The sequence below is a fragment of the Hylaeus anthracinus genome, unplaced genomic scaffold, assembly GCF_026225885.1.
Source record: "Hylaeus anthracinus isolate JK02 unplaced genomic scaffold, UHH_iyHylAnth1.0_haploid 11997, whole genome shotgun sequence".
Classification (NCBI taxonomy): domain Eukaryota; kingdom Metazoa; phylum Arthropoda; class Insecta; order Hymenoptera; family Colletidae; genus Hylaeus; species Hylaeus anthracinus.
Window position 1 is genome coordinate 6,087,457 of NW_026534344.1, and position 13,679 is coordinate 6,101,135.

The 13,679-nt window shown below is 35.6% G+C and overlaps 2 protein-coding genes across 4 annotated transcripts in view; one reads left to right on the forward strand and one right to left on the reverse strand.

Moving 5' to 3' along the window:
- Nucleotides 1-3,374, reverse strand: part of LOC128889645 (uncharacterized) — a 99,374-nt gene extending 96,000 nt beyond the window's left edge. For both annotated transcript variants that reach the window (XM_054147417.1, XM_054147422.1), the window contains exon 1: nt 3,016-3,374. The gene's annotated coding sequence lies outside the window, so the exon portion shown is untranslated. The remainder of the gene's footprint in view (nt 1-3,015) is intronic.
- Nucleotides 3,375-4,720: 1,346 nt separating this feature from the next.
- On the forward strand, nt 4,721-11,669 carry LOC128889169 (sialin-like). 2 transcript variants are annotated; one of them, XM_054146554.1, is made up of 9 exons: nt 4,721-4,954; nt 7,116-7,321; nt 7,668-7,889; nt 8,112-8,196; nt 8,607-8,773; nt 9,257-9,406; nt 9,767-9,899; nt 10,338-10,591; nt 11,125-11,669. In XM_054146554.1, the coding sequence occupies exons 1-9, from the start codon at nt 4,888-4,890 to the stop codon at nt 11,416-11,418; spliced, it is 1,578 nt and encodes a 525-aa protein (XP_054002529.1). In that variant the 5' UTR covers nt 4,721-4,887; the 3' UTR covers nt 11,419-11,669. The 2 variants fall into 2 exon arrangements, with proteins under 2 accessions (XP_054002529.1, XP_054002528.1); XM_054146553.1 differs by lacking the exon at nt 4,721-4,954 and adding an exon at nt 6,056-6,200.
- The last annotated feature ends 2,010 nt before the right edge of the window (nt 11,670-13,679 follow it).

Consider the following 13,679-nt stretch of genomic DNA (forward strand, 5'->3'; position numbering starts at 1 on the left):
GCCCCTACGCATATTGAATTGCCATTTACAGTTACCGCGGTGACTGTCGAAAGTGTAATTTAATTCTTCCGCGTGGTGCCAAGCGTGTTATTCGTTAAATTAAATAACTATCATCGCGTTTAATCATCATCTACCATCGCTCAACTGTGAGAAGGACTAATCTTCAACGAAAGGTTCATAGCAATTAATTGTTGGAATGTGGAAGAAAAGTTAATGATTTTTTTATCGATTTTATCAAGGAGATACCGTATACGTATATGTATATTTGTGTATATTCCATATCCCACATTTGTCGTAGATAATTAAAAGAATTGTATTTTCTTTGTTCCACAAGGATAAAATCGTAGAAATATTACTAATAGTTATAATTTACATTTCGAAAAACTTTAATATTCGTTTCTTGATTTATCAATCTCGTTTGTTATATTTCCCATTGTGAGTAATTTGTTACCAAATTCTCTCATTTCGAATTCTTTATACTTTATAATGTTGTATATATTAGTTGAACAAAGTTTCAAATAAGGAATGTTAAACGTACAAATTGATCATCGATCAGAGTGAAAACAGAACCAGCATGACCTTTCTTCTGCTTTCACATGTTGAAACGTTCTAAACCTTGGAACCCCGGGAATACAAATTTTTTAACGATTTTATAAATTATTCATAAATATTGCAGTACGCACGCGCGACACGCACTGAAAGTTTGCAAGCATACTCAAGCAGGTGAGTTCAACTTTCGTAGATATTTAGGCCTCGTGGAATTCCAAATCGGAGTAATCGTCTTGTAAATAAAGATTATACGTGCCTAGAGCAATTGAATATATTTAAATTTCCGCAACGTTACGCAAAAGTGTAAAATCACAAATATATATATATAATAAAAAAGAAACATATTTGCAAGGAGTATCTAAGTAATAGCAATGAATAAATTGTATACATTATTCAAGCAATATTCTAAGAGAATGCTCCTATATAACATAATATCAGTCATAAACAACGTCATTTTTAAATTAGTACAGTAGAAGTAGAGGCAATTGAAAAACGACTCAAAATCAATGGACTGAAATTTGGAGCAGATAACGTAAATCGTCTGCTCATTATTATTATTTGAATATTTACATCTTCGTATGTTACTTGTAAATTTCCTCATAACTACGATAAATTCTTTACTAATACTAATACAATTTGAACAAATAAATTTACATACTTGTTAATAAATTCACAGATGAGTATATCCAAAGCAAATGAAAAATATGATACAGAAAATGGGTTCGGAAATAATTAATTAGAAAAAAAAGAAGTACTTATTTAAGTTTAATGAATAATTTAAATGAAGAAGTAACTGACTGAATATGTAACAAAATATATGAATACGTGCTCCGAAGATTATTGGATAAATTGAACGAAAGAGAATGAAAATTCTTACATCACTCTACTCATATTATTTTCCATTGCTGAAGTTTCTTGAGACGCGAAACATTCTAACTATGTATTCAATTACAAAATCTGTCCACGTTACGCAAAAACACATAAACGTGCAACGCGGGTCGAATTGCACACCGAAAATTGAGCACGTATGAGTGCAACGGTACCTTTTAAATTTTACGAATCACGTTCGAGGCATGTGTGTCTAAACATTAATCGTTTACACCGTTTAAAACTCTACGAAACATAACTGTACGTAGGATGGGAAGTATGATTTTCCGTAAGGCCACATTTGGAAATTGATGTTTCGCATTTTCAACAGCGATACAAAAATAAAAATTAAGAGAAACTAAAAATAGAAACTCAGCTTAATATCCAACCGAAATTTGTAATATAGATAAGAGTTAAACATCTTAACACGTTGATCGCCACGTCGCCCATATGTGGGTGACAGTGCTTTTCACTGAAAAATGAAAACTATTAATTCTGAAAGTTGAGTGTCACAGAAAATGAATTTAAATGAAATACTTGAATTTTGACGAAGTTACAAAACTAAATACCAAAATAAATGTACCATTACGCAGTTTCCAAAAGTCCGTAAACAAAATATAAGCACGATAGAAATTTTCAAGAGTTTTAGTCTGCCAGTGAATGTGTTAATCAAAAAACAAGGCATATTTAAGGGTAAAGAGTACGTCCGATTCTTCCATAAAAGGATGATGAAAAATCATGGTTCCATGAGCGTGGGCTGCCTAGGAATTTTGTCACTTTTGTCAATAGAGCTCGCTCTAATCGTTATAACCTAAACAATTCGTTAGCCAGAGTGAGATTTATTTTAGACTCAAGATTTAGATTATGTCATTTGGCAATGTCCAAAATATGAAAATGAACGTGCTACCCTCGTAACAGCGCTTCACCGTCGCAAATACAACCACCCGACTTGTATGAGATGTTTCCTATGCGGTCCAGATATTAAAGGTCTGATGATTATATTTGAATTTATTAAGCGAACTTAATTTAATTAATTTAAATTTAATTTAAATTAAATAATTATTATTATTATAATTTTACTTCATTAAAATAATGTAAGCACACAGGCGCTACACAAACTAGTTTTAAATTCTAACTCTTTTTTGTAACTTAATGTATGTAAAAAGAGCGCGTTAAGACATGTTATGTAACGTATGGTATATAAACCATATTTGGTTTAAAGCAACAAATAAATAAATAAATAGATAAGAGTTACGTCGAAAGCAGTGCGTGAACGAGTGTATACACAGAGACGTGGACCATCACTCCTTTTGCAGAGGGGTCTACGGGGCAGGAACACGGCCAGGACCCCCGGGTTCGCATTCCATAAAGGAAGGACGAAGAGCAAGAGAGACACGCGCCGGCGCGCATCGTTTAGAATTAAAAAGGACCCTTCGGGTCCGGACTCGAGAGGACCCGGATGCTACGTCCTCCGAAGGACGGTATTGTTCGTGGCCGAAAGCCTGGCCCCCTTGGACCGACCGGAGGGGAATGCAGGCGATCACTACCTAACCTAACCTCAAATTCGAGCAGCCCTCGTAGGTAAAGAGAGTCGCATACCTCGTCGATCGTTCCTCCCGCGTTATTTACGGCGTCCAGCGGTGTCCTCTTCATTCATGGAACTCGGCGTTTCACAGAAATCACCGCACCACGCATGTGTCAAAACACTCCTCTACACTCGCGTCGCCGCATCGCATACTGTGCACTGTTTGAAAAGCTCGCGGTTAAAACTCCGAAGGAATTCCACTGTCTCGACTCCACTGTCCTCGCGATTCAGTTCACTCCGTTTCGCACAAGGGAAATCGCGCGTACGCTGATACACGTGGTTGGTGTGGAACAGAGACGGGACACGAGACGCGACCGACGACAATTCCGAACTGGCTCCGAAACGAGAGATAAATAGTGACAGAGACGCTAACCGATGTGTTGCCGTTTGACCTGTCTCTGAACCGACCAATCGCCTTGCAGGTGGTACGCTACGATGTTCCACGCTGCTGGGGGGAAGGGGAACCTGGGGGGGAAAAAACCACCTGACGCGCAACCTTTTGGGGCCCGGCGAAAGATTTCTCGGGGGCCAGAACGAGTCCTTTCGAGCCTGTTGGGAATGACGCGCTACGTTGCCACCGATGGTTGGTACGGTTACTAACTTACCCGACGGAGCTGATTTGAAATGGACTTTCTGTGTGTCGGACGGTCGATATTGCCACCCGTTTATCTTGTGTTGATTCTACAGGTTTCGGGATTCTTTACCCCTTGAGTATAACGTTTGAATTCAAACTTTGTTTTAAAGTCATACTTTTATGAACTGTTAGGAGTAGAAGTTGGTAGCCTTTCTAAGGCATACAGTGGGTGTAGAAAGTATTCGTACACCGATCAATTTTCAAAAAAACTATGTAAAATTGTAATTTGTTTTTTATAAACAATGACATTCTACATATTCTTGGAAATCTCTAGAATAGATATTTTACGAGAAAAATAGTTATTTATGTAAGTTGCGAAATTAACAAGAAAAAAACGATTAATCGATAGAAATGTCGAAGGAATAAGTATTAGAACCTTTTTTAAAAGTACTTTACTGGGAATGTGATATTTTCTAATTCGTACGGAACAATAAACTAACGTGTTTACGTTACAAGCTCTACTGTAAATGGTTCGTCACAAGAATTGTACAAATACTTATTGTTTCTAGACTTTTACCAACTTTTCGGATTTTTTTGTTAATTTCACAAATTATATTAACTAGTAAATGTTGTTTGGACTATATCTATCTTAGATATAACAAGCAACAAATAAAATCTGAATTTTATTCGAGTAACAAATGACGAATGAAATTACAATTTCCTATCGACTGAATATTTATTCAGATAAGTTTAGAGATATGACATCATACTTTCATTCAAATTTTCGTCTTTGTTCAACGAGCAACGATTGAACACTTACTTATTTTTTTTCGTTACCAAACATTCTCACCCAGATAAGAATTAAAAAATTATTAATTATTACTTGCTCCTCATATTCGTTTTTTGCCAGTCTGCTGCACATATTGTGCTGTCACATAATTAATTGTTCTGCGTGGTCCCGACAGAAGCAAACAGAATGGAGCAATCGGGGCTGGCTCTTATCGGGCGCGAAATCCGCGAGCGTTATCGTTTTGTAGCACGGACGACGAAATATCACGAGGCAGACCTCAAACGGTGCTTCAAGGCTGACCCGGTATAGGTACTTATTGTATCAAGTCTCGTTAAGAGATGTTCATTCACTCGCACTCCCAGATGACCAGTATGGTTCGTGCAACTCACGACGATCAGATTGGCCCCGTATCGGATCGCGGCGGTGCCAGTGAGAAATCGGCAACGAACCCAACAAAATGTGCTTGAAGCGTCGATCCCACGTAATGAGAACTCGAATTGTGCACGGGCACATTTGATTGCGATGGCAGCGCTCGTTCGTCTTAAACGTGGGAGCGTCCAGTTGAGACATGCGGCGCTGGAAATGAAAGGTAAGGGGGCACTTCTCTCAAATCGCTTACAATTTAATTACATCACTTTTGCAACATATATTAACTATTCAAATACGCAAGGTTATTCTAGAGACTCCACACAGTGAACATAAAGCGAAGGGTGTGCTCAAAACAAGTTTAGTATTTTATTGTTGTATAAAGTAAAAACATCCGTCAGCGTAGATTTAAATATCATATTTCACGTTTAATTGCTATCACGTGAAAGAACAAAATCCTGAAGTTCTAAATAGAAAAGTTTTTAAAAAAAGTCGTGCGAAAGCAAAACAGAATGAATACCAGTCATCCAATGAACAAAATTCGGTGTATGGATAAAAATTGATCAATTCACAATTCATTTGTAATTTATTTTCTGGAGTCCACAGAATAATTAAAAATATGTTTGTATTTAAAGTTTAAGAAAGAAACGAATTACAAAATTGTACGTGTGAAAATGTAGTGGTCTCAAATTTAGTTACACTAAGTACTTATTTTATTAATATCGTAAGTGTTGCTAATATTTAAAAATTGGTGAGTAATATTTAGATGTAAGGTTTATATAATTCATTATTTATATTACTTCATTACCTGAATTATTTTATATTAAATCCTTAGTACCTTCTTAATATTAAAAAAATCAATATTGACAATCCTTATCGATACCTAATCAGGAGAATGCATACAAGAATAATACAAATGCTTGATTGTAACATTAATTCAACGGGTTTCCGATAATTACGTCTTATCGCGAATCTTATCACCGATGTTCAGAACATGAAAACATCTCCACATGTGTTACAAGTGACAGCCTGAATATTACGATATACAATTCTCTGTGTTTGATTTGTTATCGTGTAATTTGTGTATTTCTTATTGGTGTTCTAACAAAAATTTTCCATAACGATTCAAGCAATTCGACCTGGAATTTTTTCCCAATAGTGGATCCAATTGAGAATAATTATATCTCACGGCATTAGAGTGGTGGATGTTGATAGCGAGTAGTAGTTTTCAAGAATCATTATTTGTGTTACGTCCTGAGGCCACCAAAGTCGAGGTCACCGGTGTTGTACGAGGTAGGAAAGAGATAGTAGGAATAGAGTCAAATGACAAGACTGATAAGAGGGACATGCATTCGGTGATTTTGTCTCTTTCGGGTTTTGTGAAATGGCAGACTTCGTCAGGAGAGGTAGCGTCCATCTAGTGAAACATAGTAGTGTGCAATTGAAACGAAAAGCGAAAGAGGTTCGAGGTTCGTTACGTATAACACATTTAAGAACAAACAAAAAAATCTAATTTACACGCTTCGGATTATATTATGCGTGATTTCTTTTTATGTTACCTTTGTCAAAATGAAGAATGATTTTGGCACTTCAACTTGGTGGCAATTTTCAAATTAATTATCTTGATCTTTTGTCTGTTTGCTTGCTCTTGGTTGTATCCTGTGTAGGAATAGTAATTGATCGTTGCATACATTAAGAAATCATCTATTCATCCCTTCGTCAATCGCTTGAATCTTTCTTGGGGCAACCTGAGTTTCACGCTCCGATTCCTCCGTTCACTTTTCAATTATTGTCAAAAATGTTTTAATATTTTACTTGTAGAGCTCTTACCTTTATCAAATTTTTTAAGAGCCTCTGGCGTTAGTAGAATTGAATTTAAACATTCATCATTCTTTTTTTTTAAATACGTTTATTCAGTGTTCAGTAATTACTCCTAATGTACACATAGCATTGCAAATAATCAAAGCAAATCGCTTTCTTCTAATCTCCTAGCTACGATAGTTAGATCTAAATTTACGCATGTAACAACTAATAGGATATACTGTGTTCACGCTGAATTTAATGTGAAAACTGCGACAACTATTGTTTGAGCAGCTTATCAGGATCAAACAAGTACCATTACAACAGACGTTTAATGTCGTCGTTAGTGCGTGTCTATGTGCTGTATACGTATACACGTGTGCAGAACGATTGCTTGTCCATTGACGTACAATCGTATTTAAACAATAAGTTAAAGACGATTTAGATTTTGCCTGCGTTGAGTTTCAAAAGGATAATTTCATAGCAAACGATCGAATGACTTTACTGAATAAAATAAGCATTACAAATATTACATTCTTGTATTTCGTTTTAGTAATTATAGTTGGCTTTTTATCAATCGACAGCTGCCGTGCGAGCGCGACACATAGTAGCTGCGCTCGTTGCAGTAGGATTTGCACTCTGTGGCGCAGTTGAAGTCAGCTCATCGGTTGCATTGCTCGCGAATCAGAAAGACAATCATGCCATCATCGACACATCGTGGCACTGCGACATGCTGGTCAACATCAGTAGTCGCAATCGAACAGAGGACTTCGAAGTCATACTTTTGGAGGTAAATGCGACATAATGCAACGCATTTTCCCATTATTCAACTCCAAATCAATATTAACAAATGTTCGATAGCGTACAGCTTCGAATTTAATCTGTACACAGGGTACATATGGAAATGAGAAACACATTTTATGTACAAAGCAGAACTACTCGAAAAAGTGTCAAGTTCCGAAATATTTGTTTAGCTTCTGTAGATTTAAATAGTATTCGAATAAATATTAAGAAAAGTGTTTATATTATTATTTATATGGTATTTCTGTGGTATTCCTGTGGTTATTCGACGAAATTCTCATCGTTCTCGAGATAATCCATACATCTTCGATAAGATGATTTGGTAATCTTTACAGTTACCACCGGAAGAGCGTACAGAATCCATAATGAGGGAAGCTTTTTTATGGGGACAAGTGGCTGGGCCAATCTTAGGCGGATGTTTAGTATGGGGAAGATCAGGTCCATCCATGGTGTTCTCACGTGCGGTTCTTAGCGCTTGTTTGGCTTCTCTATTGGTCCCAGCCGCGTGGAGAGGTCCGTCCCACGTAGCTCTTCGCCTCTTTCAGGGTCTATGTACAGTAAGAATTTATCCTAACTATCGTGAAATTAAATCTATATACATATTTACAATGAAAAATTGATTTGGTAATATAAAAACTATTATTTAATTTAGTCAAACTTCTTCGATGGTACGAATATTTATGGGATTAATGATATTAGTAATTAATTATTTTGGAATGTTAGGTAAGAGATTGAATTTTTGAAACTCTGGAAATTGTTGCGACATTTCTCTTTTGTAGGGCGCGACCATGCCCGCTGCACACATGTTCGCTATGACCTGGTTTAAGAGCAATCATAGAAGCTGGTACTTCAGTTGTTACGCTGGTACATAATTATTTATACATTTCAACGCAAAAGTTAGTAAATGTAGAAGTTGTAATTGTTAATGATTTAGAGTAGAATATTTAAAAGATCGTCTAAATTACTTGCAACTCATTATTTTTCAAAGATAATTAATGTATCAAGGGAAGTAAAAGTATTTTAAACTTTGCCAAACTTTTCAACTAAGGTAACAATAGTTGTTAATACAAGTAATCGTTTGTAATAATTATTATGAATTTGTAAAGAATTCAATTTTAATTAAATAAATAAATTTACTTAGACAGTGTTGAGAAATATCTAGAACGTAAATAGCTGTATCTAATCTCAAGTCATGAATGAAGCAAGAAATCGTTTCTAAGTCATGCACATGTTTACGATCACGGTATTAACAGGACAAAAATTTTTTTTCGTAGCCGTCAGCGTTGGATACTGCCTCACAGGGTGGTTAGGTACAGCCGTCGTTCGAAGCTTCGGCCGGGATTCTCTTTGCTATGGTCTCGTTATAATTGCGCTGTGTTGGTATTTCGCATTTGGCCGGTTCGTCAAGGACACTCCTAAATCCTATCAGCACGATACAAACGTAAGATCGATTTCTTCTTATTTTCAAGGAATTTTCAAAGCCTCGTAATTAGTATCACAAATCGCTAATAATTTCATGTTACAAGCAGGAGCTAAAACCTGTAATAGTTGTGTTAAATTCTTCATAAGAACATTTCTTTGATGTACACTAACGAATGAATTTTAGCCATCTGTCAGTACATCAAGTAAATAATGGGAAGGATTGAAAGAGAGGAAAGCAGCATTCTCTAATTTATGCGTTTAGTGCATTGTTGCAATCATAAAATCATTGTTTAGAAATACCAGTAACGACGATTCCCACATTAAATGTTAAATAAATTGCATCAGAATTATTCACGTTCACTCTTTCTAGACAAGTTATCAGTCATGAAACCATCATCAAGGAATATTTCAACTGGAATATTGTTTACTTGTCACAGTCTTCAACAATAGAATTAGTATTTATTTTCAGAAAATTTTATTCATTAAATAAATAATACAATAGGCAGCTGTGATCCCATGGGGAAAATTGCTTCGTTCGGTTCCTGTTTGGGCATCAGCTGTGGCAACCATGGGCAACCAATGGGGCGATGCGACCCTTGCATTAGGCATGACGAAGTATCTAAAACTCATCTACGGATTCTCCACAGCTAATGTGAGTTTCTAATTTTAAAGAAAGCGTGAATAATCAATATATCCACTTTTCATTTCCACTTTATTAATCACCATAGGGAGATATCATTTTATTTCATTCCTATGTATAGTTTTCATTTTTCTTTCCATTCAGTAATTTTTATTTTAACGGATACTACTTCTATTTATTTTTAAAATTATCGTAATATCAAGAACATTACAAGACATAATATATTTAACATGTAGTCAATTATTATTTTCCTTCTCTTAATGTGTTAATATAATACAAGAGTGACCAAATTTGACGTATGTATCTCATGTATAATTATTTTAAAGTAACTTAGAAATGACGGAACAACATTCAAATGGTTTACGTCTTTAGGATTCCGTTTTAACGACGTTACCTCACATTGGTCATTTCATGGCTGCGTTAACGTGCGGCCTCCTCGTGGATCACGTTCGCGAATCTAAAATAGTTTCAACGACCACAGCGAGAAAGTTGGTCGTTTACACAGGTATGTGCCGCAATTAGAAATTTTCATTTCTCTGAATGCAATTACTTAGGTAATTTTATCAGTTCCGTTGTACATAAATATATGTTGTGAAATATCCACATGCACAAACAAAATGAACAAGGCAATTCAATTACGTATTACTTTTCACTATCTGCGAACCAGAATTACTTACATTTTAATTACAATTACTATATCATATATCTTTGAAAAGTATAACATACATACACCAATTCTTTAAGATAGTAAATATGCAAATGACGACTATAGCAAAAAGGAACATAGTTTATTTAAACGAAATGTGTTCTAATCTCAATTTTAGGTCCTCTTCTGAAATTGAAGCTACTGAATTATTCCTAAAAAAGATTTTGTGTTTTTGTCTCGAGATAAATAACAAATCCTTTAGCTCTGGTCTTCTTGAAATGTATAATTGATTTCCAGCTCATTTTATTCCCGCGGCCCTACTGTTCGTCGCTGGCTACGCTGGTTGCCAAGCATTAGGCGCAGCATGGTTAGGTATAGCCGCTCTCCTGGTCTCCGGAACTGCACCAGCAGGTGCATTAGCAGCGATAGCGGATCTTGCACCTGTAGAATCTCCAGCCTGCGCTGCAGCAGCGTGTGCTTTGTGCTCTACTCTAGGAGCAGCGGGCTTGTTGGCTGCCAATTACTTTGTTACTCAAGCTCTTCACGGCTCTGTAAGTGGAACTGCTACAGTGCAATTTTATGTACACCAAATTCCCACAAAATAGTTGAAATTCTGAATTCTCCCTTTAAGTAACCGCGAATCGGGTGAGAATATAAATTTTAGATAGAAATTAGCAACATAAACTTAAGAACATTTTATTTTATGCAGTAAGAATGCATTACAGATTCAAATAAATATTATATGTTTTTAAAACTAGGATTGTATTATCGAGGGGTTCTAATTCTAATCCAATGGAAATTTATGAAATGAAAATCTGTCGATATATATCATATTCGTTTGAAAATGAAAATACCAGATCCAAAAATTGGTGATACTTTCAAATGCCATTGTAAACAAATATAGTTTTATATATAAATAGTCATCCTGCACGCAATATGCTTGAATAAAATATTCACCATGCTGTTTCATATATTTAAACATTTGAATATTTAATTCTAATTTAATTTGTAACAGATATAATACATAATTATAGAGACTGATAACCAACCATCTCTATGATTGAAACGTAAACGTGTGTTACAGATTGCAGGTTCGTGGCGATTAGTTTTTGGTGTGGCGTCCGTAGTTTTGTTAACGACTGCAGCAGTGTTTTTGGCGCTCGGCAAAGGCACACCACAACCGTGGATTCCCTCCGTTGCTCGACCACGAAGTCACGACGCAATTTACGAACAGGACGCCCTGGAACTCGATTACGAGGACGTGGGTGTACAAACGGAGCCTTTCAGTCCCTATCCGCTGGAAGACGATGTCGAGAGTGTGAAAAATGTCCCTCGTTCTGCCTCGGTTCACTCGAAAGTTTCGCTTGCGTCCAATTAAACACGCCATCGTCGCTCAGAATTTTTATATTTGTATAAATAATCGATTAAAGTCGTACGAATGTTGGAAAATGCTCGTCGCATTACTGATGACAGATACCGAAGATTGTATATAAAATTGATTAATGAGAAGATTGTACAAGGTGGTTCACCGTCTACTTGAATATCGATCCACTTTTATTCAAGTGTGGTGAACGTAATAATTTATGTAAAAACAAGTACAGTAGTAAGAATAAAGGTACAAGTAACTTATTGGTAGAAGCTATTCGCAAATTATTGCTTTATTTGCAAATTATTCTGTAATTTAATACAAACTACATATTTTTCAAATGCGAAAGAAACTGTGTAAGGATTAAGCACGTTTATACTCTTGAGGGAGTTTTAGTGATCAACCTTAGATCTGAAATTTTCGAAATAATAATATAAGCAGTCGAAGGCTCGAAGGCAAAGAAAGATTGTTATAGAAAACATGAACCTTCTTAATGTATTATTTAAATACGTCCACAACAACTATCGTTAATGTCTTTTCCACGACTGACAGCAGAAACGGAGGAGTTATCAAGATCGACTATAATACCTGCGAATTCTCCTTTCATCTTCTGTGTTCGGTATTCCATCGCAGATTGCGTGGAATTCTCCAGCATGAGAGACAATGAACCCTTGTCTTTCACGACAGCTTTCCATTGTAGACAAGGAAAATCGACGAAACACGTAACAACTGCTCTAATTAGATGCTTCGAAGGCAAGGTACAACCTGTATAGTCCAGGCCGAAACGTACGCACGTCCATTGGCACGTTCGCGGAGACACCGGAAGTCGCAGCTTGCAAAACACACGAACGCTGGCTAGTTGGCAAATTCTTCTGTCTCTTAACGACAGCCGTTCACATGGCGTATCCGGCTCGCGGAGAAAAGTCGAAAGGTTGCCAGCCGTTGCTAGAAAATATTCTTTCATCCGTTGGAAGTGAACTATCGGCTTCTTGCTTCATATCAAATGACGCATTATTGAAATCGTGGCGGGACTAATGATTGGCGTTATTTCGTTAGGCGTGCTTCAGGTCCGTAAATGTCAGGAAGTGACGGAAAGTATTTCTTCTTGTTAAAGCTCTTGGACAATTTTAATTGGTTTGATTTCCAATGATCGATGATTAGCTACAAGTGATGGAGATTTAATTATTCTAAGAATTTGAAACCAGTTGTTGAAGTTATAATACATTGAATTCACAAATAAATGTATGAGTTATAAAATGGGTTACATTTAAATGCTTATATGAAAAGTGTTATGATTTTTAAATGAAGTGTAACTAATCATACTTCGGTAATTATTGTATTATAACGCCACAGGACATTTTATTATGCACACAACATAAACACGAAAATATTGAGCTGCGTTTGACTATGTCATATATAATTGTGCCAAACTTATCGTAAAATAATTAATTAATATAACTGAATTGTCTTAATTAACGTAATAGTAGTGCTTCATAAATAATAGTAATCTTTATAATATGCTTCTATCGTTAATAATAACAATCTACATTCGCTTTTAATGTATTAAATTATCATCCATAAAAGAACGACATATGAAAGTGAAATCTTTGACGATCACGCAAGAATGAAATTATTATAAATATCTCTTCGGTAAAGAAAGTCTTGCTCCCATTTTTCCATATACCTATTCTACAGTATCAAACTGATATTTACAGATGCAGTGAACGTATGTTCTTTATGAATGTCACGTGTAATTGTGAACTAAATCGAAAGCATAACGGTGGTGGGTGTATAAGAGTAAATTGAAACGTAAATGTTAGTTTCATCATATAATGATTTGAATATTACTTGTTTGATTAATTTCCAAACGAAACCGACGGAATTAATAGATAATCAATGAGTAATGATTTAAACTTTGTTTTCATGTCATACGTTTATGAACTATTAGGAGTAGATATTAGTACTGTGCCTTTCTAAGGTAAACATATAATTTATTTAGAAAGAAAAATCATAGAACTTTAATCTTAACCTTTTAATCTTCCCTCAGTCACACATGCCAAAAAGCACATATTGAAAAGCTAAACTGCTTAAAAGCTATATTGAAGCAATTCGTGCGTTTCATTATTATTTAATGTACCAAAATGGGGGGTGGATATTTTCATTTAAACCAGAGTTATTAATAGTTGAATGTATGAACAATAGATAATAATACGAAATTCAGAACGTCTGTAATGACTTCTCAATTCAAAATAAATATTGCACCGAAACAAAAA